Source organism: Pelobates fuscus, chromosome 8 (assembly GCF_036172605.1).
Source record: "Pelobates fuscus isolate aPelFus1 chromosome 8, aPelFus1.pri, whole genome shotgun sequence".
NCBI classification, from domain to species: domain Eukaryota; kingdom Metazoa; phylum Chordata; class Amphibia; order Anura; family Pelobatidae; genus Pelobates; species Pelobates fuscus.
In genome coordinates, this window is record NC_086324.1 from 146,547,490 (window position 1) to 146,573,837 (window position 26,348).

The 26,348-nt window shown below is 40.4% G+C and overlaps 1 protein-coding gene across 5 annotated transcripts in view; it reads left to right on the plus strand.

Annotated features, from left to right (window-relative positions):
* Positions 1-12,464, plus strand: part of UNKL (unk like zinc finger) — a 79,671-nt gene extending 67,207 nt beyond the window's left edge. For 4 of the 5 annotated variants that reach the window (XM_063430392.1, XM_063430395.1, XM_063430394.1 and 1 more), the window contains 5 exons: positions 3,451-3,543; positions 4,743-4,970; positions 6,739-6,941; positions 8,672-8,929; positions 11,796-12,464. In XM_063430392.1, the coding sequence (XP_063286462.1) occupies positions 3,451-3,543; positions 4,743-4,970; positions 6,739-6,941; positions 8,672-8,929; positions 11,796-11,951 (938 nt within the window). In that variant the 3' untranslated portion in view covers positions 11,952-12,464. The remainder of the gene's footprint in view (positions 1-3,450; positions 3,544-4,742; positions 4,971-6,738; positions 6,942-8,671; positions 8,930-11,795) is intronic. The other variant, XM_063430393.1, reaches the window with a different exon arrangement.
* The last annotated feature ends 13,884 nt before the right edge of the window (positions 12,465-26,348 follow it).

Consider the following 26,348-nt stretch of genomic DNA (forward strand, 5'->3'; position numbering starts at 1 on the left):
GCCTGATGATGTGACCGAGATCACATGATCAGGGAGCTGCTGTGATTAGCTTGGCTAGAAGGATTCTCCACGCTGTCGGGACTGCAGGCAGTGAGTCAGCACTTGCTCTGCTAGGAAGCAGGTCAGGTTTGTTCTTAATTTCACTTTATTTTAAAATGTGTCAAAGCTTTCTCATTGCGCAGCATATGACTACTTGCTAATGACCTTCTAGTGGCTCCCCTTCCCATGTACACCTCACATGTTTTTTTTATCAATGTATCATTCTCACACTGTATTTTACATTACACTCTTTTTATTAATCACATTATCTGTGGCTTTTTCGGTCATTTTCTGTATGATGTATTTGACGGGACAGAGGCGTTCTGTATGATCTGGGGAGATAAATATACGATGGTGTATGTGTGCATACACACCCACACACAAATATATATTATGCTGACATTGTTTTCATCCTAAAGAAGCATTTCAAGATTAAAAGTGAGAGAGACTAACAGATTTGAATGGGCATTTCTGGGGTTAACACAATCCATGCTCTCTGGTAAGCTACATGCTTACTCTTGACACCTACAACCTTACAAATACTGTAGCTAAGAAAGCATGTGATACATTCTGCTACTTGCCATTCTGATTTTTAAAGGTGAGGTTCTGCAGGAGCTTAGGATGCAATCCTCAGTACCTTTTTGTCCCAGATCTAAAATGTACCACACATGCTGAACGGTAGAAATCTTTTTACTCTACGTAACACTTGCATCTTCTTGGAAGATTGAGGTAGCATTAAATAGGCGTTTTGTATGTATACTGTGTTTGTGCTACAGTTATCGAAGAAAGAACATACCCTGCAACTGTGTGTTTATGTAGAGTCATTGGTTCCTGGCAGCAACATCCCTATCATGTGTTTAAACTAGGATTTGATATATTTAGTTTGCTTCTAGGAACCTGCTCAAGAATCCTTGTAACATAAAATGCCTTTTGAAACACATGCACCGTTCATCACACATATTGCTCATATATAAAATTAGTTGTATCAGCGTTGGCATAACATAATGCAACGTATACGTATCAGATCCTTGCAGTGTAGGTCTTTTTGTGATCAATAACTGGGTTTGCTTCCTTATGCTTTTAGAGGAGGCATATGGGCAAAGCTACACACATTGCACTATGCAAGGCAAGCTCTGCTACTCCTCGTCCACAATCTGAGTATAGAAGGCAGTATAGTAGGGCTACATAGCACAATGAAACAGAGAAGATTGTCACAGTGTTTATCAACCCAATTTGAAGGTTTCAAATAAAATGGTGCCCAGTATTCTTGAAGATAGAGCTAGTGCATACAAGAATAAGTGGATTTCCTCCTCCATAGCTTAAAGTAATGTCTTCTTATTGTATGTATACTGTATGGGCTGAATAAGGTCCATAGTGATTGTTGCTGTCTTGAATTGATGAGGGTTATTTTTTTATTTTATTTCTTTTACATTTTTGCTTTGAGATTAAATTTAGCCAGCCTTGTGGATGCATTGAAACACTGCCCATTCTGAGTAATTTGTATTTGTGTGCCATGGGCTAGTTATACTCACAGCTTACTTGACTCAAGCAGCCCAGAACTCTGTTCTGGACTGCTGAATGTCAATTCTGTGCACATTTTAAGTCTGTCGTCAGCACGCGCTGCATGCTGTCGACAGACAGAATAATCTTCCTTGAAGATTTTCCCTGCTTTCCTCCATTGCATAAATAAAAAAAAAAAAAAAGAAGAAATGTTTTTGTTTGTTTTTAGTTTTTTTGGAAAATAAATATAATTTCCCTACCACCCCTTAACTTGATCCCCTCTCACGGGCACAGATGCGCATGTGCTCTTAGTCAGCGAAACTGTCCAATCACAAGCTTCTCTATGAGAAGACTGTGATTGGACCAAGCGAGTACAGAGATGATCTCAGGACAGTGTGTGGAAGACTGCACCGGGTAATTCCAGGTAAGTGTAAAAGGTGGAGGAGACCTTTTAGTAATGCCCCAAAAGGCATTGTTAATAAAAAATAAAATTGTATTTAAGAGGGTTGGAGTAACCATTAAGGGAACTTAGTCAGGGGTAGCTGGTAAATCATGCAGTCTTTCCTTGTAATGCACGGTTTTGCTGTTCTCCAACAGTATACAGAAAAACAATTCTGTGAAAACGAGGGTTTACTTCTCCGTACGTCTCTGGGTAGTTACATTTTCACAAATCTTTGAGGTTCAGTGAACATTTCACAAGTTGTTGTTCTTCCTAACTTGTTCCATTTCAACATGTAACCTCATACTGACTGCAAAATGCAATTTTAAATACTTCATGTATTTTTGGGGACGATTTGATCAAGCTTTTTTAATTTAATTTAATTTTTTTAAGTTTGGGTATTTGATCGAACTGTTTTGTCTGGAGAAAATTACACATACGTTTTTAAAAGATTACTTGTCTATTTAGTCAAATTAATAAACACATAGCAGTGAAGAAATCTTGCTTAGCATTACTCTCTGTTCCAATTCATGAAAGTCAATGCCATATCATCTGAATTTGTATAAAAACAAAACAAAAAAAAAACCATTTTTTATATATATATATATATAAATAAAAATTCACAGTTCTATTAAACAGGTCAACCAAAATAACTTTCTATTCAGTATGTCTCTTCACAGGGTAATTTTAAAGGATCAATATAGGCACCATACCCTATAGTGGTTATGGTTCTATTGGGCTGAAGAGACAACCCCTCAGTTCTTTGTCAAACTTTGAGTGGTATAACCAAAACAGGGGTTGGGTATTTGAGACATCCGTAGCCCAACCACTGCTTGCCACAATTTATAATGCACAATGTTTTCATCCGACCACTTAAATGGTTTAATGAAAAACCGTGGAATAGAATCTGCAGCCTAATGACAATATAAGCAAATGACTGCATATTACATGTAGTGTTTATGGTGCCTAGACTGCTTCTTTTAATAGTATTTATGTTTGAAAATTATTTGAACTAATTTATTGCCAAAATTGAGCAGAATGTTTGTGGGGTTTTTTTGTCCTTCTATAGTCAAACTTTAGGAGCTTATTGGTAAATTTTATAGTGAACATGCAACCTTTTATTTTATTTTTTCCTTTTTTTTTTTTCCTCCATCCCACATGTCTTAACTATGTTAAATTAAACCATGTATTTATTTCAATTAAATCTTAAAAACAATTTTTTATTCATGGTTTTGCATATTAATTATTTAATTAACATAATGTATAGTGGTTGTTGTTTTTTTTTTTTTTTTTTTTTTCCCCTTTCTGTAAGATGTTCATTAAATATAAATTGTAATAAAATAATTACTTCCCTTACACATTAAATCACTGGAAATTTTTAACTTAAATTGTAGGTTGTAAGTCATTTAATGTGTCTTTGGTTTTGGCCTCCACTGGGAATACATGTGGTAACTTGATCTTTTGCTTAACAGGTTCTGCACTAGATCTTCATTTTAGCAATATAAATGTGTCCTCTGTAGATAAAGAATTTGAAGACCCAGATAACAGTGACCTAGGTATATCAAGTAAGTGTCTATGATTGATCTTTGTGGTTCTTAAACCAGTAATTAAGGGTTCTTCAAGATGGTGTTGCTACCCTTCAGTGTAGTATTACAAAGATTATATATTAAAAAAATATATATAAATGTATAAAAAACAAAAGAAACACACGTTTTAAAAAGTTCCTGTGTGTGCTGAAAACCTTGGCATTATTAGTTTATGTAGTAACCTCTATAGTACATTCTGGTGCTCACCGTAATAATTTTTAGGGGCTTTGTATATTTATCTCTGCATTTTGGAAGTTTGTGGAATGTGTAGTTTTAGCTGTCAGCTTTTTTCCTGACCTCTTTTTAAAGCATGTGCTAGTTACAATAGTCTAGTAGACTCTCCTCCCATGTTGTTTTGCCAGCATTATGGCTGTAAGAGCATTGTAGGGAGATGCACTCCACAACATCTGGAGTCCCGAAGGTTGCACAAGCGAAATAAGAGCGTCTGGTACACATGAGGGTTCATACAATGATTACCATTCAGGGCTAAGACTGCCTCTAGTGGCTGTCAATCAACTTACTATAGAATCCCTTTAAGCTTCTCTTTATGCAGTAGTAGCCACACCTCCCCTGGCTGTAACTTATACAGCTTACAGTACAGTTTTTTTTTGTTTTGTTTTTTAAATCTCCTGATCTGTTTGAACTTTAGTCACACACAGGAGGTGAAAACGCTTAACAGAGCAGGAAAAAAAAAAATTCTAAATAAAAAATCTATGCAATATAAAAATGTAGACTCTCTTTATCAGGAAGTGTATAGGAAGGGTGTCTGAGTCACAGCCAGGGGAGGTGTGTCTAGGGCTTTATAAAAGAAGTGATTTAACTCCTAAATGACAGCAAGACTGCAGGTCTTAGTCTGTACACCAAAACCACTTCATTAAGCTAAACATATGTGGGCGCTTACAGTGTCCCTTTATGTTTAAATCTGGTTACATTGGCAGTACGAGATTTGGTTTTTGAACCAGTGAATTAGGTGGAATCACCTTATCGTTTCAGTAATACATTTTGGCTTTTCAGCCTTGTAATACACCTAGCATAAATTCCTCTTAATAAACATGCAAGTTACAGTCACTGGATAAGTAATCACCCCACTGCATGCCTTGATTTTAGGCTATAGGATTTTTTTTTTCTAGAAACCATTATTGATCTATTCATTTTCTGTTTTTCATATTGTTTGTCAGGTCAAAGGTTACTGGGAAGTTCAGCACCTGTTAATATACCAGGATCTCTGGCTCGTTCTTCATCTCTCCATTCATCATCCTCTCTCTCAACTTCTCCACTGAGTTCTCTGTCCCAGTCACTGTCCCAGTCCTACCTGGCATCCAGTATGGCTCCCCGTCAGCAGCCATCTCAGCCTGCAAAGTCTGAACATGGAGTCTTGGGCACATCCACCTCTTCCCACAACTTGGGTATGTTGGGTATTTTTTTTCTTTTACATTTTTTTTTTTAAAAAGAATGTAAAGCTTCATCCTATTTTACGTGTGTTGCACATTTTCTTTATCTTAAAGGAACACTATAGGGTGAGGAACACAAACATGTATTCCGAACACTATAGTGGTAAAACCACCATCTTTGCCCACTTTGCCTCCTTAAATGTAGTAAAATCTTACTTGTATTCAAGTCTGCTGCTGCCTCTGCCCCTGATCGGCCTGCTGTCTGCTGACACCATAAGTCGTGGTCTGAGCCCATCAGAATGCTTCCCTATAGGATTGGCTGAGACTGTCAAGGAGGCAGATTAGGGGCAGAGCCAGCACAAGTCAAACACAGCTCTGGCCAATCAGCCTCTCCTCATTGAATCAATGCATCTCTATAAGTGAAGTTCAGTGTCTCCATGCAGAGGGTTGAGACAATGAATGGCAGTTCTTCGCAATGTGCAGCATTGCCCCAGGAAGCACCTCTTATAGCCACCTGAGGAGTGGCCAGTGGAGTTATCTCTAGGCTGTAATGTAAACACTGCATTTTCTCTGAAAAGACAGGGTTTAGTGCAAAAAGCCTAAAGGAAATAATTCTACTCACCAGAACAAATACAATAAGCTGTGGTTGTTCTGGTGAATATAGTGTCCCTTTAAAGACTTAGCAGTTGACATCACAATCGGGTTCAGTCTAGGGACAGCTTAAAGACACAATGCATTAGAGAAGGTAAAAACCAAAACAAAATTTATTTCATTCTATGCTGTTCCAATGCTGAATGACACCAGGCAAAGCCTGTTTTTATAGCAATGATTGTCAGGGAGCTTGTTTCTAAGATACAGTTCAATACAGTGGTACAGAGTTCTAAGCATAATTGTTTACATTTAATACACACTTCTTTTTACTAGGGGCTTCTTTTGGTTAGGGAAAATAATATATAGTTTATTTAAAGGGAAAATGAAATCCAATTTTTATCTTGCCTTTATGTTCAGTGACGTAAAGTATGATTTGCTAATCTGTCCAGTCTTTCTGAGATAAATGTAGTGTTAATCACAGAAATGCTGCAAAAATCTTATATCACCTGCCATTTCTGGATCGCGGGAATGAATAAAAGAGAACCTGGCAACAGAGACCTGCTCAAAATGAGTGACTATGCTCCTAAGGCAGTTATTTGGGCTCACCATTGCTGCTTTTTACATGGTAGGGTGTCCTCGTAACAAAAATGGAAAATAATCGGGCTGGAGGACGTTTCTCACATCCTCTCTCATACTCTACTTAAATATAATGCATCGGTAAAAACAAGAGAGCAAGAAGAAACAAAAGTTCGTTTTAGACAAAGAAGGTATTGAGACCCAACTGGCCATGCCTGGTGGAATTGAAGGGAACCTATCATCTTCGGAGTTTCTCATTTCTCAACATAAATGTTAATAATAAAATGTAATATTGCACCCAGCAATCCTTATTGTAATTGATCAGATGTGTTTTTGTGGTTTTAGAAAAAAATTATGGTATAAAAAAAAAGTTTTATTGTAATATTAAAATCTCAAATGCACCTAATGTTTGTGACATTGTTTCCAGTAGCATTTCTCTTAGTCTCAGAAGGTGCACTCTAAAATGACTCGTATGTGTGTATGCAAACACAGTACTATCATTTTTTTTTTTTTGTAGTTTGGTGTTATGTCTATAGCTTATGCATATGTACTCTTTGAAGCTATTCATTTTTTTTTTTCTTTCTTTTTTTATCCTTATTCTCTGTTTTGTTGACAGGTTTAAATGGCGTTACTGGCAGTATTTGGGACTTCGTTAGTGGGAGTTTCTCTCCCAGTCCTTCTCCAGTCTTTAGTAGTGGTACCACTCCCTCCGCTAGTGCCAACTCCAATGCAAATGAGCTGTCCCGTGTTAGGCGAGAGCTTGATGAAGCCAAGAGAAAAATAAAAAGATGGGAGGATTCCTGGCAACAGGTGAAACAGGTAGAACCATTGCTGCTTTGTGATACATTTTGCATTTTTATTCTTTTTTTAGGGTGGGCTTACAAATTTTTATTTTTTTTTTAAATCAAGATGGCCTGTTATACCATTGCTTTATATCCAAATCTTACCATACAGCTAAAGGAACACTCCAAGCAACATAACTTAATCTAAATGAAGCTGTTATGGAGCCAGGAGGCCCCAGGCTCACTCTTACCTTGAGAGGTTAAAACGTTCTCGAACGGTTTATCCCTAAAGTGAGCCTTCAGCGCAGATCTTCAGGTCCCCCAGGCGGCATCAGGCTGCTGAATCTCAGTTTCAGGAAGTGCAGATTTCTGCTTTACAGGCATTTTGCAAAGGGTTTCAGCCAGTCCGTGACTCCCCATTCATAAAACTGGCTTGAGAGCATTAGCTGCTCCCCTGTCCAGCAACACTCTGCGCTTCCTGAAAGCGAGATTCTGAAGCCGGATGCCACCTGGTGGACCTGAAGATCGGCGCTGAGTCCCACTTAAGGTATCCCTTAAGGTAAGAGTGCACCTGGAGGCCTCCTGGCACCATTACTACATTAAGATGAAGTTGTTATGGTGCCTAAACTGTCCCTTTAAAGATGGCATCATATCTGGCTTCTTGAACAGTCGCAACTCAAAATAAGAGCAGGGCAATTAAGAATCTATAAATAACTTTAATAAAACACAAACAAAAAGAGAAGAAATAGCCTGGATCTTCAAGGCTAGCCATAAAACAATCAGAAAAACTAGTATGTTGGCACTAGGGGGGGGCAGGGTTATAAAGATCCCATATAAGAGTTTTGGATGGGCATTTCTGAACCCAGTTAGGTTTAACATTAAGGGTCACAGGGTGCTTGTTCAGCAGAATTTAATGTCCGATCTTAAAAATAGCTTGTTAGTTAACAGTTCTTTATTATTACATTATTTCCAGGCAATCCATTTAAAAAGTGTATTGCAATTTGGAATGAAAGGCCATTTTTGCAGAGGAGTACATTTTAATCTTTTGGTGTAGAAGCAACTGGCAACTATTGTAGGAATAAATTTGGAACTTGTGGAGAGTCTGGGGAAAAATCCCAAATCCCTGAGGGAAACCCCCCCCCCACCCCCCCAAAAAAAAAACATACCTGCAGAAAAACCCCTTAGTATAGCAAAGCTGTATTTGACCACAGTTTGGTGATGTATGTTAAAGGGATTCTCCAGTTCAAGGAAAACCAACCCGTTTTCCTGGCACTAGAGGATCCTGGGGTGCCCCCCATCCCATGTTGCTGAAGGGGTTAAAACTCCTTCAGCTACTTACCTGAATCCAGCGCTGATGTCCCTCTGTGCTGGGTCGGTGCTCGGTGCAATGGCCGCGCACGCATTCGACTATAATGCGTTCCTATGGGGAAAATCTGACGCTGGAGGTCCGTGAGGATGTCCAGCTTCAGATAACAGACCAAAAGTCAGTTTAGATTCTGGAAGCGCCTCAGTGGCTTTCTGGTAGACAGCCACTGAGGGCAGACTTAGTGCTGCAATGTAAACATTCTCTGGAACTGCAGTGTTTAACATTGCAGCACTAAGTGCAAAAGGGTCACAGCACCCAGACAATTTAAATTAGCTAAAGTGGTGTGGGTGCCTAAAATGTCCCTTTAAAACACATTTTGAGAGAGAAACTAATGAAGCTAATGTTTCATGTTCCAATGCAAACCTAGATTATAATATCCCTGTCTTTAAACTGTACACCAGGCATGTGATGCGTGGCAGAAAGAAGCCCAGGAAGCAAAGGAACGCGCTAAAGTGGCCGGAGCTGACAGACAGATCGCATTACGGCAAAAGGAGGAGGTGGAGGTTAAGCTAAAGAAGCTCCAAGAAGAATATGATGTGTTGCGCGTTTCACCCCAGTTTTCTATAATGAGGAAGTATGGTGATATAGAGAAGCTCCCTTTACCAAAGCTACATTCTTTGAAAAGCCAGCTTTGTTCTGACTTGGAAACCATTGAAGGGGTAAGCATATTTGTAAAAATAACTTCTTACAAAGCATTCATGTGTCCTGTTCCCGGTTACTACTTTGCAGGACTATGCTTGCATTGTTTTGTGCTTGTGTGTTTTCTTCAGACATGAAGGTGTCCATTTTGTACAGTGTGATGTGGTCTCAATGTCTTTGGGAAGCCATTTTGTTAGCTGTGATGAAGCGACTGCAGACTCTGGTTTACTGTACCAGGAGATGTTACTAGCTTCCACTCAGCCCATGCTAGACTGCATAACGGAGCCAGAACTGAAAGAAGAGTGAGGGGGAGATAAAGGGGTTAACCATTTATTCAGTACAAACAATTCTGCATTTCTTTGTGGTATTTAAGACAAACTCCAATTGAGAGTACACATACGATTCCTGATTTGATTGATTGATAGTTTGCTATGTACTATAGTAACAAAATGAAGTGAATAAACCAGGGGTAGGCAACCTACGGCACTAGTGCCATGCACGGCACTCAAGGTGACTTTGCACGGCACTCAAGGCTGCTAGAGCCAAACAGGGTCTGGCCTATCAGAAGTCTCAGTGAAACTTCAGATATCTGCTAATACAAAGAGGTAGTGAAGGACAATCCTCAATTTATGCATTGCAGCACTTAGAGGAAGTGATCTCAGATCGCACCTCAATTTCAAAAAATAGGATCGGCAGGGCCGTTTGAAGGAATTTGGGGGCCCCAAGCAAAATAGACATGGTGCCACCCCCCCGCACGCAAAGCCTACAGGAACCACAGCATAGCCATACAGTTTAAGTCCACCCACACTTTATATAAGTAAGAAAGGTTTACAGTGCAAATACTGCTGTTGCATATAATGTGCATAAAACTTGAACATTTTCAACAATTGAAAATTCCCTGTGTTCTCCTCATCTCCCCTTCTCCTCACCCCCCCTCCCTCTGTTCTCCTCATCTCCCCTTCTCCTCACCCCCCCTCCCTCTGTTCTCCTCATCTCCCCTTCTCCTCACCCCCTCCCTGTGTTCTCCTCATCTCCCCTTCTCCTCACCCACCTCCCTGTGTTCTCCTCATCTCCCCTTCTCCTCACCCCCCTCCCTGTGTTCTCCTCATCTCCCCTTCTCCTCACCCCCCTCCCTGTGTTCTCCTCATCTCGCCTTCTCCTCACCCCCTCCCTGTGTTCTCATCTCCCCTTCTCCTCACCCCCTCCCTGTGTTCTCCTCATCTCTCCTTCTCCTCACCCCCCTCCCTGTGTTCTCCTCATCTCCCCTTCTCCTCACCCCCTCCCTGTGTTCTCCTCATCTCCCCTTCTCCTCACCCCCCCTCCCTATGTTCTCCTCATCTTCCCTTCTCCTCATCCCCCTCCCTGTGTTCTCCTCATCTCCCCTTCTCCTCACCCCCTCCCTGTGTTCTCCTCATCTCCCCTTCTCCTCACCCCCTCCCTGTGTTCTCTTGATCTCCCCTTCTCCTCAACCCCCCTCCCTGTGTTCTCCTCATCTCCCCTTCTCCTCAACCCCCCTCCCTGTGTTCTCCTCATCTCCCCTTCTCCTCACCCCCTCCCTGTGTTCTCCTCATCTCCCCTTCTCCTCACCCCCCTCCCTGTGTTCTCATCTCCCCTTCTCCTCACCCCCTCCCTGTGTTCTCCTCATCTCCCCTTCTCCTCACCCCCCTCCCTGTGTTCTCCTCATCTCCCCTTCTCCTCACCCCCCTCCCTGTGTTCTCCTCATCTCCCCTTCTCCTCACCCCCTCCCTGTGTTCTCCTCATCTCCCCTTCTCCTCACCCCCCCCTGTGTTCTCCTCATCTCCCCTTCTCCTCACCCCCCGTGTTCTCCTCATCTCCCCTTCTCCTCACCCCCCCTGTGTTCTCCTCATCTCCCCTTCTCCTCACCATCCCCCTCCTTGTGTTCTCCTAATCTCCCCTTCTCCTCACCTCCCCCCACACTGTGTTCTCCTAATCTCCCCTTCTCCTCACCTCCCCCTCCCTGTGTTCTCCTCATCTCCTCACCCCCCCTGTGTTCTTCTTACTCCTCCCCCTCCGTGTTCTTCTTACTCCTTCCCCCTCCCTATGTTCTTCTGTCTGCCCCCATGTTCTTCTTACTCCTCCCCCCTCCCTATGGTCTTCTTACTACTCCCCCCCATGTTCTTCTTACTACTCTCCCCCCTCCCCATGTTCTTCTTACTCCCCTCCGTATGTCCTTTTTACTCCCCTCCCACCCTCCCTGTGTCCTTCTTACTCCCCTCCCCGTGTCCTTTTTACTCCCCTCCCCCGTGTCCTTCTTACTCCCCCGCCTATGTTCTTTTTACTCCCCCCCTCTCTCCCTCCCTCCCTATGTTCTTCTCACCTCCCCTTCCCTGTAGCGTGGCCGAGCTCAGGGTGCACTTCCTGTCAGTTCGGCCGGGAACAGGAAACTAAACCTCCTGTACTGCGTGGTGCCCAGCCGGACTGACAGGAGGAAGAGGAGCTCGGCCACGCTACAGGGAAGGGGAGAAGACGAGAGAGGCAGTGCTGCAGCCGCCTGAGGCTCTCTATGGAGCGCTCAGGCGGCTGCAGCCTTATAGAAATGTCCGGCCCTGCTTGGGGGCCCAGGCCAGCTCGGGGCCCCAAGCAATTGCTTGGTTAGCTTGCCTGGTAGCAACGGGCCTGAGGATCGGCACGCTATGGGACATCACAATCCTATATCGGCACAGTGCTGCTAAAAGGTTGCCTACCCCTGGAATAAACAATGCTGCCCCTCAAACACAATTATAAAGCTTGCCAGGCATCAACTGGCTTTTAAAAACTTTACAAAACATTCACAAAATACAATAAATGATTTCCTGATAAGTCTGCATTTGATGTCTTACTTGCCACCATTTTTACTTATTGACCTAATTTCTACTCTTTGCACAGTTGATATTCCAGCTACATTCCCAGAAATGTGATGTCTGCCACGAACAAGACCGAAGTGTTGTCCTCCCGTCCTGCGAGCATTATGTATTATGTGAGCGGTGCGCTTCTAGCGAACCCGTATGTCCTTACTGCAAGACCAAAAGAATGAAATGGTGATCAACCATTCCACAGCTATTTATCAATCCACTGAGAAAATCACGTATTATGTAAACAAAAACAAATATCGCATTCTGTGTTTAGTATTTGCTATATGAGAGAGAAATTATAGGTGAACAATGTATCTCTTAAAAGTGATAGACTGATCTCTACCCTCATAGGGCACCAAGGATTCTCAGATCAAATTAATTGGTTTGCTGGGGATCACTAATAATTAAATCCAAGTATTTTACTGCTTCTTGATATTGTTAGATTTCCACCATTAATAACATTTATTATGATGTTGTGGATTCAGCCATGGTAAAAAAAAAAAGAAAAGGCTTCATATCAAGAGGGTATAATTGTATCCTGATTGTATACAGTTAATCACTCTACATATTTGATTGTTTAATGAAAAAAGTAGCAATGCAATACAATATAAGAATAGTTTTACCTTTTTTATAGGTCGAAAGGATTCCTAAAAAAAACTCAAAAACAAAACAAACAAAAAATATTTTATATTTTTTTCATAAAATAAAATCAAGGTTTCTTTGACATGTCTTTTAACGGTCTAAAATTGAAGTGTTTGCAAAGAAGAACTCCGTTTCAGAGTTTATATTTGAAAAACCAAACTAAAATAATCTACCTAAAATATTTAAGGTAGTGATAAATTGTGAATTTGTTATAAAAAAAAGTATTTTAATGTATAGAAACATAGAAACATAGAATGTGACGGCAGATAAGAACCATTCGGCCCATCTAGTCTGCCCAGTTTTCTAAATACTTTCATTAGTCCCTGGCCTTATCTTATAGTTAGGATAGCCTTATGCCTATCCCACGCATGCTTAAACTCCTTTAAAATAATGTAAACATGCTGCCTCCCAGTTTGACCAGAGTTGGCAAATGAGTAGACTCCCAGCTGTTGAAAAGCTCTAACTCCCATGATGCCTAGCCTGTAGACTTGCAAAGCATCATGGGAATTAGTTCTGCAACAGTTTGGTTGAGCAATATCCTGTCTGGTTGGCACATTTGCATCTAGTTAGTTGTAGTTTGCACATTTGTAAAACACTGCTTCACAACTTGATGTTAAACTTAGTACTTGACATTTGGTATAAAGCTTATCAGCCATACCAGAAATGCCACATTGGTCTGCAATATTAAAAAAAATGTAATGTTAAAAGTACCAATTTTTGACACTAGCTTTTAAAGAAAGCAAACAAAACTAATGTGTATGTACGTGTGCATGCTAATCTCTTTGATGGACAATGCCACTTTTAGACAAAACACAATCTTCTTTTTCATTTCCCCTAAAACCAAGAAACCATACAATCATAAATATAATATATATATATATATATATATATATATATATATATATATATATATATATATATATATATATATATATATATATATATATATATATATATATATATATATATATATATATGGGCTGCACTAACGGTCTTTCTTTTATGATGATAAAGACCGTGAGTGCAGCCCATATGTTTAGCTATTTTGCATTATCAAACCCCAATTGTGTTTAGCCTGAGTGCAAGGACCTAACATTATATTTGTGTGTGTGTGTGTGTGTGTGTGTGTATATATATATATATATATATCAATTTTTTTTTTTCTCATTATTTTTTTTTTTAGCTTTATTTAAATTTTTAGAACAATCAGAATGCAAGGTAAGAGCTTGGTTAAACAGGTCATCTAGCGATAAGTTGTAGATACCCTCATGGTGGTGGGAAGAGAGACTTACTGTATGTACACTTTGATAGAGAATCGGGTTAATAGAGTTTATGTATATACTGGTGCTTTGTGTGAGAATTGTTAAACTTACAGCTTGTGAGCTTGGAATCAGTCTAGCACTATTTCTTACTAGGTTATTTTGAAGAAGTTTAATTCTTGTAAAAGCACTTTGTTAACCAGGGATTCTGTTTAGAGGTTATTATAAATTGCTTTAAGCTGCTTTGTAGACTTTTTTTTTCTTTTCAAATAAGCGATAATATTGAGCTTTTGTGTACTGTGAACGAGAAGATTTCATGTCAGTTTATTACTGTTAAAAAATTAGTGTAGTAAATTTATTGTTGGGTTTCATATGCTGAATTTAGTACTTTTATTAAATGAACAATCTATAGTAGTGCAAAATTTTAGCCTAGGATTTTTACAGTTTTCAAGTAAGTGCAAACTAATAGTATTTATAATAATAGCCAGCAAATTGATTGCTATTGAGAAGGCACATATTTACAATACTTTAAGAATTTAGAAAATCATTATATTGAAGGAACCATTTTTGTAACTTGTGTTTGTTTTTTTTACATTTTTGTTAAATTTTTCACATTTATTGCAATGTGTTATATTACTTGTGCATTTTAATAGCTTTTTTCATATTGGACTTGTTTGTATGAATCCGAACCTCATGATATCATGCATTTTAAGCTTTTTGGAGATGTGAAATGAGGTCACATGGCCACCTCTTTCAAGTGCCTATGCCTTACAGCAGCTAAACGTTCAGTACCTTTCCTTGTTCAGCAATTAGAGTTATAAAACAGGTGTTAAGTCAGTTTGTTTTTATTTTTTTTATTTTTTATTTATTTTTTATTTTTTTGGGCATGCTTGAATAATTGGAAACATTAGACTAATATCCAGTTTCTTTTTAGTTATCAATATAACAAATTTAAATGACCGTTTTACTGCAAAAAATATATATTTAATTTTAATTGGGCCATGGTGCTGTTACAAAATTAAATGTAATGCGATCATCTTTAATATAAGTACAAATGGCTAGAAGGCACTTAAAATAAATAAATTTTAATTTACTTTGTTCTAAAGTCACGCAGAAGGGGCAAATGTGGCTCTGTTTAGAGAATGAAATTTCCTTTACACATTGTTAACCAAATTGGTAGAAAATGCATAGGTTACATTTTATTCTTCAATTGGGTTTCCACCCTCCACCTATTTTTCCTTTACCTCTACGCTAGAGGTAGAAGACTACACGTTGTAGTGTCTACGATGTGAACGATTGCAAAATTGATTTGAGGATGGAGCGTCCGTGTATGCGGCTATCCCTCCATTGTAGCAGAATCTTTGAGGAAATTCATTATACATTTTACTGGTGACTTTGATAGCACTCTAGAAAGGTTAATTGTGCACGCAACCGAAAGTGACTTTGTCTTTCACGTGTTGTGAATGACAGGTCCACTTGAACACTGTAACAAATTATGTTTCACTAACTGAGCTGTTTTTACATGTAGAAGGAAGTATGCCTCCTGTGTTTTTTTTAATTTATTTATATTTTATTTTTTTCTTGTGCAATTTAAAAATGTAACAAATGTACTGAAATGTAAATGACCAGCTACTGTGTTAAAATTTTATGTATTTCTGCTTTATCATTTCTGAATAGTCCATTCATATTATTTGAAAAGTGTTGATGACTTTACGTGATCCATGTGCTCATCACTACGTGTCTAAGAAATCCAATCTCAAAACCCACTTGTAAAATTAGGGTTAACAAATGTGAATCTGCATATGCATTAATAAACTATGCATTGGTACTGGCAAAATACATAAAGTGTTGCAGAAAATACAATGCCCCGAAAATAGTTTTGTTTTGTTTTGTTTGTTTGTTTGTCTTCCTCAGTTGTAGTATACTGGATGGGCTTCAGTCATTGCCATTTTCCGATAAATATAAATGGACTTTTAAAATTCATTTTTTAATTTTTGTTTCTTGTGTATGCGTGTAGTCTTTTGCCAAAGACATTATTTTTTTTTTATTTTTTTAAGAATGAAGTGTTGGTTATAGTTGGATAGTCTCCACATGCATATGTGCTACTTATACTAGAACGTGGACTGGCACTGGTATTGAGGTATCTGAATATGTGTCATAACCTAATAACAAAATCTAATGAGAAAACTGGTCTATAAAATCCTATCGCACTTAATAGACCGTACAGATCTATGAACACTGAGGTTTCATTAAAGTACCATGGCAACTTTGGGAATGTACCAAACGACCTGTCCCCCGGTTAATCCTTCTCATCCTCACTACGTTCTAATTCTGGTGGGTCACCGGACTCAGGAACTCCAGCCTGAGCAGAGCCGGAGTGACCTTCCATGGACCTTCCCAGTAACTGCGCAACACCTAGATCTGGTGGTACAACAACACTTTATTTAACACACCCAGCTTTTTAAGCAAAACCCCATGCAAGGGGTGTACACCACACAATCATAGTGTCCCCTCCCAGGGTCCTCACACCCAGCTTTTTAAGCAAAACCCCATGCAAGGGGTGTACACCACACAATCATAGTGTCCCCTCCCAGGGTCCTCCCCTTTCCCGGGACCCTAACGCGGGAAAAAGATTTGTCCCATTGTCTGCAAAAGCCCGCCAGCCAAATACAGGGTTTCCCACATCCGGCAGCAGGGGGTCTTTATCCCATGAGCCTCTGTACCTGGGAGACCTAGTGCGGGAAAAAGGAATAGCTACTTTTACTCCCAGCCACAAAAAAGCCCACTAAATCAGCCAGTGCCCCAATAGTGCCCACACCAACCTCAGGGAACCTCACAACGGCCCCTGTCGCAAACTATCTCTATTCGTAGGGTCCCTGAGTGAAAACCAGGCAAGGTAAGAGTCTCCTTTCGGGATACGAATGCTCCCCCCTGAGAGCCGTGCGCCTATACGAAATGGCTGCCACCCAGTGTAGCATTAATTATTTCCCTTGCATTTTCACACTTATGTTGCAAGTGCGAACGTTCTAATTGATTGGTGTGAACATTCTAATGGGGCACGGGAGAGGTCCCCGTTCAGCAAATGAACGACGTGGGAAGTGATCCGTGAATCCTCCCCCTAGATGGGAGCTGAATGAAGTCTCTTCGTGGAGATATTCCCTGAACGGACAAAGGATAGGGTACATGTAAACGGGGCAAAACACACGAACACAGAAAGGAAAAGTCACAGTCTGCTACACTTGGTTCCTCAACTGTTTGTCATCCCTCAATAGTTTTTCCAGTTCTTCTCTGGCCTCTTTGGTGCTTATCACCATCCCCTCCGGCAGTTCTGGAACGATAGATTTCAAAATGAGTTGTTGACGACTAAGAGAGGATTGTTCTAATCGTAGCGTGCAGGTAAATCCTGCTGTTACTAAGGCATAAGGTCATAATATCCTTTTCTAAAAGGCACAAGATCTAATTCATGAATTATCGACCTTTTTAGGCCGTATCCGGCAGACCCGAGAGATTCGAAGGGGAGTTGGTTATCTGCAGGACCGCGGGAATAGGTCTTCACCTAGGAGGAGTGGGTACATTCTGTTTGACTGTTCCCCACGGAATATCTGTAGGTAGTCTGACTTCAGATCTTTGGGATGTTCTAAGCCGCAGCTGTCGCATACGTTCAGAAATGGTTGACGACTCAGAACCAAATTCTTCACCATTAGAAAGGGTGACACCGCTAACACTGGCAAAGAAGTGCATGGTGATAATGGGGCAAGATTACTGAAGCTTTGTAGCACTCGCAAACGGCAGGAAAAAATGCTGTAGATTATTTTTATGGATATTCTCCCTTGCCAAAGACATTTTAAACATTTAGTACATTGTTACGTTGAATACATATGCAACGTGACCTAGTAATGATTTTCACCGTGACCAAATTAGGGAAAGTATTGTAGCATGAACTTTTTTTAATTTATTTTTTTTTTACATTATTGAACATGCTTTTAGTTTAAGTTCATTTCAGTCTTGAATGTGAAATTAAGAATTATGTAGTTGTTTCATTGTTGGAAAATAATCCTTATACTACGTAGCCTTTCTTTTAAACGTACTTTTCTTTTCTATTTAAGAACGTAAGTAAATGACCTAATTTAGATTGAAAGTTGCCATTTGCATTGATGCTTATTTTTGTGGTATGTTTATGAAATCCATTCTTTTTAGTTTGTATATGTATATATATATATATTTGTTTATGCACTTAAGCATCAGCATTATTATGGTGCTTTTCTTTGGTCTTAACTTTTTTATAACAACCTGAATTTGTTTACTTTTTCAATATTTAGTTTATTATATTCTTTACTAATACAAACTAACTTTTCTTATTCTTCTAAAGACAGGCATTCTTCTGGAAATATTACGTTTCTGGTACTTTAGCACTCTAAACCAGGGGTTTCTAACCCAGTCCTCAAGTACCCCCTACCAGTCCAGGATTTAGGGATTACCCTGTTGTGTCTAAAGAGGTGTTTTTTGTTTTTTTTCTTTCTTCTAAAAACACCCTAGACACAACTGGATAATCCCTAAATCCTGGACTGTTAGCGGGTACTTGAGGCCTTGGTTGGGAACCACTGTTTTACACAATTAGCAGGTGGAAAGCAGGTAGGTGTTTTTAATGGAATTCTAGGGAGATGTTTAGGCATTCCATATATTATACTGAAACCCGGGCTTCACATTTTCACTTGTTGGTAGCATTGGCAAGGGAAAATATAGCACTAGCAAGTAGAAGTGGGGACGGTAACCTTTAAAGGGGTACTGTCACTTCTCAGGATTTTTATTTATATATATATATATATATATATATATATATATATATACATATGCCTGTATTTAACAAATATTTATTTGTAAGGCATGAAAAATAAAATGTAGAAATCCACATCTCTATCCGGCAACTGGGCGTCTGTCTTATTTTCCTATTAATGATTGTTATAAGCTCTGTCATTTGCTCCGGACAGTCAGCATAGAGAAACGAAAAGGAAAAAAACCAAAACGTTTCTGTTTCTGTTCTTCATTTGCACTGTGTGTCCCAGCTCTGCCATTCCTGCGTAATGTAATTTGATTTTTTTTTTTTTTTAACAGAACTTTTTAAAAGAAAATATAATGTATCATGAAAATGGTTACCACAAAATAGAGATTTTTTTTATTTCAATGGTGTAAATTCAAGAGAAGTCACGGTTCCCCTTTAAAATCTGGCTAGTTCTGTTGTGCATGGAAGTTTAAGTCCTGCCAAAATTATTAAATATCAGATCTCAAATTCATAGAAGTATTGATGGTTTCAAGGAGATTTATGGAAATGTTGCGGTCAGAAAACTGGTGCAAAGTTTTCGAAGTAGGGCAATCACTGTGGAATGTGATGAAATCATTAATAAATTCCTTTGGTGATCCAATTTTAACAACTTTCCACCGCCTTTCAGAACAGAACGGTTTGTTAAAGCCACCTATTTGTGCCAATTTATTGGTAAAGTACCCTGTTGCACCTTTCAGTAAAATTGTTGTTTTTAACGCCTTCGGAAGACATTCGTGGTTTTAAACCAGGATTGTCTTAGAACGGGAAGTCACCATTCATTCATGCTCTTGTGCTCAAATGGTTGTGCAGGTATTCTAGAATTTTAGTTTGATGGCCTTACCTGTTTCAATGATAGAGGTTGCCTGTGGGACAGATGTATACTCAGATTAATAGCAAATTATTATATAGCTTCCTAGAATACCATTATTTCCCATTGTTGACTAAATCGGGACTTGTGGCTATTTTACAGGTAGAGCTGTTGTTATAACGAAAGTCAAGATTTCATCCCACTATAGGCATCTATCTAAGGATGTTTAGTAATTGATATTGTCCCTAAAATGTTCAAGCTGGCCTTATTTGCGCTTCAGTAAGACTGGTTGTCTCGGAACAGTGCAGCCAATCATTTTCTTCGATTTAAATATTTATTTTAACATTAATATTTACCAGGTGATCTTTTATACCTTTTTTTTTTTTTTTTTTAAATAAAATCTCTTTAATGACAGATGGCTTTGATTATTTGTTTAGTTTTGGAACAGCCAGCTGTTACTTGATCTGCTCCTTGTCAACTACACTTTAAGTAGTCTGAATTTGGTGATGTAATGCTATATGTCCCAGAATGTATACCATTAACTTTTTGTAGAACTTTGATAACATTAGACTGATACTTGTATGAGACTTAATCAAAGCCATGGCTCTTGTACTACATTTCCCATAGTGCTGGCTGTATGATAATTATGAGAAATGGACACCCCTGTTCTAGATGACTTATCTAAGTGGTGTAATAGACAGAAGCTAAGAAAAAACAATGGCTGCACTAATCTGCAAGTGTGCATCTTTTGATGGTAATCTTATATATTTTTTATTTATTTGCTTTGCGTTTCTAAATTCGGTCTCCGCAGAAGTTCAGCATGTGCTGTGTTTTCTAAAGCTAAATTCTATGAAAAGTGATATTGCTCAGTTTAGTGAACTGTTCACATCAGTCTTACATTTTGTGTCGATTTTGGTGCTCAAATCATAGTCTTGTATCTATCTCTGCTGTTCTTCTGGGTGCTACTGTCTGCAAGGAACCATGCAATATTACACCTTAGTCCCAGTTGGGCAACAATGGTTTCTTCATTAGCCTAATTGTAAAGAAAAGGAGTAGACCAAAGAAATGTACCAAAATGTGAAATGATCGGAATACGCAGCTTGCTTGTAATTGTAGCAGAAACCCTGGGTATTACCAGGACCGTATATTAACATTCACACAGTTATTTCAAGTAACGGAAATGATCACACATGTACACCAGGATCAATTTCATATACAAAGTCCTTGTTTATGGTTAATCACTGCATGTAACCTTTTACAGTAGTTATAAATAAGTATTTGAATATATATATATATTTTAAAAAAAAAATCCAGATTAATACGGTATTTTATGCAAAAATAAAATAACATATTAAAGGTTTGTTTTACTTTAACCTAATGACACGTTAAATCGGAACCTTTTATGCAATTAATGTATTAAAACTAGGTGAATGTAACAAATGCAAATGGTTTTGCTGTTGAATAATAGTTATTAATCTAAGCTGCGTGATATGGGGAAAAAATACAATAAAGTAAATCTTGCTGAACCAAATAATTGCTATGTGCATGTAACACACATGCATCTTACTGTATGTAACTAATGTTACACAGTGTTGTAATTGTTTGGGTAGTTATACAAGTGCTAGGTGTTTGGTTTGCTCAGGGTTTTTCATAGTTTGGTAAAATTATATTGGAAGGCAAGCTGCATATTGTAGTACTTTTTTTTCTCAATATTTTTTATTTTGTTTTTAAAACATATGATTTTTGTTGTTGACATTCAAAAAAAGCCTTTATCTTTAATAGTGTTTAAATATTAGTAATATTCTTATTGTTACAGTATATTTGTGTACTTTTTGTGGTCGGAAAAAGACCTTAAATATTCTTAGAATTTACATGTATTAATTTATGGAAGCTAATCTGGTTTGAGTGTATCAAAAAGACTGGTATTGTGAATGGATTTTTTTTTTCCCTGATACAGAAGGTATTATTTAATTGCATAATCATTTACTTGTAGTGACTTGTTTAAAAATTGTTAACACTTGTTTAAGAAAAAAAAAGGAAAAAAAAACTTTTACACTATAGCATTTATGCAATGGTTTACAAAATTCATTGAATTATTTTTATTATCAATATGGGAATTAAAATAATTTTTGATCTTTATTCTTGTGTTTTTCTTACTGATTATTACCAGCGCAATGCTATTATTACACACAATCTACATGCAAACATCCACTTTTAAAGTGACTTGGTAATATACAAAATGACCCCCAAAAGTGACATACTCTTGTGGGTTTTTTTTTTTTTTTGGTTTTTTTTACGGCAGCCAGAGGATAAAATAAAGGGAGGTATTACACCCCCAAATTTCCGTTACGGGTGTCTATCTTTCCACTAGCTTCAATCTTTAGCTCCATGTCACTGTTATAGTAGCCAAATTCTCTATAGAACGATTTGCAAAGTGTTCGAAAATGCCTGTTCTTTACAGCCTTTACCTGCAACAGCTGTGGGAATAGACAAATCTAGATTGCACACACTGCTTTTGATTACTATTTGTCCTTTTCACTAAATCATTAAAGGGACACTATAGTCACCAGAATAACTGCAGCTTATTGTATCTGTTCTGGTGAGTAGAATCTTTTCCTTCCGTCTTTTTGTTGTAAACACTGTCTATTCAGAGAATACATCACAGCCTAGTGATAACTCCAACGTCCACTCCTCAGATGGCTGCTAGAGGTGCTTCCTTGGGCAGTGCTGCAGAGTAAGCAGCACTACCATTCAGTGTCTGCACTCTATGCATGCAGAGGCTAAACTTTCCTCATAGAAATTCATTGATTCAATTAATCTCTACGAGGAGATGCTAATTGGCCAGGGTTAGATGGTTTTAACACAATAGTGTTAGGAATGCATGTTTGTGTTCCTGACCCTATAGTATTCCATATTCCAGTATTCCCTTTATCTTTTGATTGCATTAGAATTGTATTGAATTTGACAATACAGTTAATGATCATATCTTTGGGAAATATCTGATGTAACCGAGCACTGTAAAGCGCCCGTTGTGTCTTTTGAGAAATAAGGGGGGGAGGGGGGGGGGGAATAGCAGGCAGTTTTTAATTACCGTATTTTTCGCTCCATAAGACGCACTTTTTTTCCCCTCAAAAGTGAGGGGAAATGTCTGTGCGTCTTATGGAGCGAATATGAAGCTTTACTTACCTGTCTTGCAGCGTTGGCCGGCAGCACAGGGCGCACCGCGGTAGTGGAACTTGAATTTCATGTTCCGGTTTCCGGCGGGACTGAAAGGAAGTGTGCACAAGCTGAGTGCGCACTTCCTTTCAGTCCCGCCGGAAACCGGAACATGAAATTTAAGTTCCACTACCGCGGTGCGCCCTGTGCTGCCGGCCAACGCTGCAAGACAGGTAAGTAATTATGGGACAAGGGGAGGGGGACAGTATGGGAGAGGAGAATATGGGTAGGGGGGGGGATGAAGTCTATAGGGAGGGGGTGAGATGAAGTCTATGGGGAGGGGGGGAGATGAAGTCTATGGGGAGGGGGGGGAGATGAAGTCTATGGGGAGGGGGGGGAGATGAAGTCTATGGGGAGGGGGGGGAGATGAAGTCTATGGGGAGGGGGGGGAGATGAAGTCTATGGGGAGGGGGGGGAGATGAAGTCTATGGGGAGGGGGGGGAGATGAAGTCTATGGGGAGGGGGGGGAGATGAAGTCTATGGGGAGGGGGGGGAGATGAAGTCTATGGGAGGGGGGGGAGATGAAGTCTATGGGGGGGGGGGGAGATGAAGTCTATGGGGAGGGGGGGGAGATGAAGTCTATGGGGAGGGGGGGGAGATGAAGTCTATGGGGAGGGGGGGGAGATGAAGTCTATGGGGAGGGGGGGGAGATGAAGTCTATGGGGAGGGGGGGGAGATGAAGTCTATGGGGAGGGGGGGGAGATGAAGTCTATGGGGAGGGGGGGGAGATGAAGTCTATGGGGAGGGGGGGGAGATGAAGTCTATGGGGAGGGGGGGGAGATGAAGTCTATGGGGAGGGGGGGGAGATGAAGTCTATGGGGAGGGGGGGGAGATGAAGTCTATGGGGAGGGGGGGGAGATGAAGTCTATGGGGAGGGGGGGGAGATGAAGTCTATGGGGAGGGGGGGAGATGAAGTCTATGGGGAGGGGGGGAGATGAAGTCTATGGGGAGGGGGGGAGATGAAGTCTATGGGGAGGGGGGGAGATGAAGTCTATGGGGAGGGGGGGAGATGAAGTCTATGGGGAGGGGGGGAGATGAAGTCTATGGGGAGGGGGGGAGATGAAGTCTATGGGGAGGGGGGGAGATGAAGTCTATGGGGAGGGGGGGAGATGAAGTCTATGGGGAGGGGGGGAGATGAAGTCTATGGGGAGGGGGTGGATGAAGTCTATGGGGAGGGGGTGGATGAAGACTATGGGGAGGGGGGAGATGAAGTCTATGGGGAGGGGGGAGATGAAGTCTATGGGGAGGGGGGAGATGAAGTCTATGGGGAGGGGGTGGATGAAGACTATGGGGAGGGGGTGGATGAAGACTATGGGGAGGGGGTGGATGAAGACTATGGGGAGGGGGTGGATGAAGTCTATGGGGAGGGGGTGGATGAAGTCTATGGGGAGGGGGTGGATGAAGTCTATGGGGAGGGGGTGGATGAAGTCTATGGGGAGGGGGTGGATGAAGTCTATGGGGAGGGGGTGGGTGAAGACTATGGGGAGGGGGTGAGTGAAGACTATGGGAGAGAGGAGAAGACTATGGGAGGGGGGGACACTATGGGACAGGGAAGATAAAAAATATTCTGTACAAACTGTCCCATAGTAAGAAACACTATGGGACAGTTTGTTCAGAATATTTTTTTTCTGGGTTTCTTCCTCTAAAAACTAGGTGCGTCTTATGGTGAGGTGCGTCTTATGGAGCGAAAAATACGGTAATTTGTCTAGAAAACAATTCTACAAGTACATGGGAACTTCACTACTCCTAGAAAACAAACTGTGCGGGTTGGTAATGATTTGACAAGGTTAATATTTTTATATAAATGCACTTCCTAATTAAATTGGTTGAACTCTGGAAACATAAAATAGAACCTCTGGGTCTTGCAGAGATATCTCAGAAGCAGAATTTGAGCAAATCAATACATAGAATGTCAGAATAGTCCCAATGAGGATTTTAAACAGTTCTGGTATCCCAAATATTACATTATAGTAGTTTACTATTAACATTACATTTAATTAAAAATAAAGCCAAAATGGATAAGCTATGTATGGGGAGGGAGGGGGACTAAGTACACTCTTACTGCTTCCATGAGCAGCAGACAGGTGCTGCTAATCAAATGCCCTTGATCAGTTGATTATTAGCAAGTTTGTGTGTTAACACAATGCCAAGGATAAACGATCTCATCCGTGATCTTGGAGAACCAATTGTTGCTGCCCATCAAACTGAAAAGGGTTATGAGGCAATTTCCAAACAATTTAAAGTCCGTCATTCCACAGTGAGAAATATTATTCAGGATTGGGAAAACATTCAAGACAGTTGCCAGTCTTCCCAAGAGTGAACATATCAAATTTACCCCAAAGTCAGACCGCGCTCAGAGAAATTGGGGGGAAAAAAAAAAGTTAAACCTCAGACATGTTAGTTGTTAAAATTCATGACTGTATAATTAGAAAACACTGAACAAATATGCTTTGTTTGGAAGGGTTTCCAGGAGAAAGCCTCTTCTCTCTAAAAAGAACATGGCAGCACAACTTGGGTTTGGAAAGTTACATCTGAACAAACCACAAGACTTCTGGATCAATGTCCTTTGGACAGATGAGACCAAATTTGAGATGTTTGGCTATAATGCACAGCACCATGTTTGGTTAAAACCAAACACTGCGTATCAGCACAAACACCTCATACCAACTGTCAAGCACGATGGTGGAGGGGTGATGGTTTGGGCTTGTTTTGCAGCCAAAGTACCTGGGAACCTTGCAGTCACTGAGTCGACCAGGAGAACCACTGCATACCAAAGTATTCTAGAGTCAAATGTGAGGCTGCCTATAGGACTGCTAAAGCTTGACCGAAATTTGGTCATGCTACAGGTGCTCCGAACCTTTGGGAAAGCATCTGATTGGCTAAAAATCATAAATTCTGATGTCAGCAAGGGGGCAGATCAGGGGTGGGGTTAGTGCCGGCAGACCTGTGAGGCGCTGGAAATAAGAAAGTGGTGTTTTTTTAACACTATAGTGTATTCCTTTAAGTATCTCCAAGCTGTCATTGGATACAAATTTCTATCCTAAAGGAACAGTATAACGTTAGGACTACAAATCTGTATTCCTAACATTATAGTGTTCCTGTCCCTGGTAGGTTTATAGGGGATGAGCCCGGACTCAGTTGCGGAACTACCTCGGGTGTGCTGCACCGGGGCCCACATGCTCGGGTAGCTCATGTAAATAGGGCTGCCCGATGGGTATTATTTCTCTATTGCTGAACAGGGGCCTGGTTGGCTGTGGCGACCCTTTAAGAACTTGATGTATCTCTCTAGTATCGACCAGCTGGGAGGAAGTGACAGCCTGCCAAATGGTAGATCCCCAGTTAGCATAACATCGTTGGAGTTCAATACATGGGTTAGTCCCCCCCAACTTGCAGTGCCATGTGCTTTTATTATGAGAGTCTCCCTTCCAAATTCCCAACAGCTTCCCCGGCACACAGACTCCTGTTCTGCCTTGCTTACAAAGACTTCCCGGGGTCCATGGTCGCCTGGAAACCGGCAGGAGGGGAGCACACAGCACAGTGCTCCCCTTCAGCCAGTCACTGTGTGTAGCGTGGCCAAGTGGGTGCACAGTCTGACAGGAAGTGCTCACTAAGAGAGCACTTCCTGGCAGACCTTGAACTGCATGTGCTGAGCAGGTAAAGGGGGGTACATGATGGAGAGGGTGAGCATCATGGAGGGCAGCAGAGAGGGGGAAGCATGATGGAGATGGGGAAGGAGGGTGAGCTTGATGGAGGGACTGGGGAGAAGGTAGAGCATGATGGAGGGGCTGGGGAGAAGGTAGAGCATGATGGAGGTGCTGAGAAGGGGGGAGAGCATGATGGAGG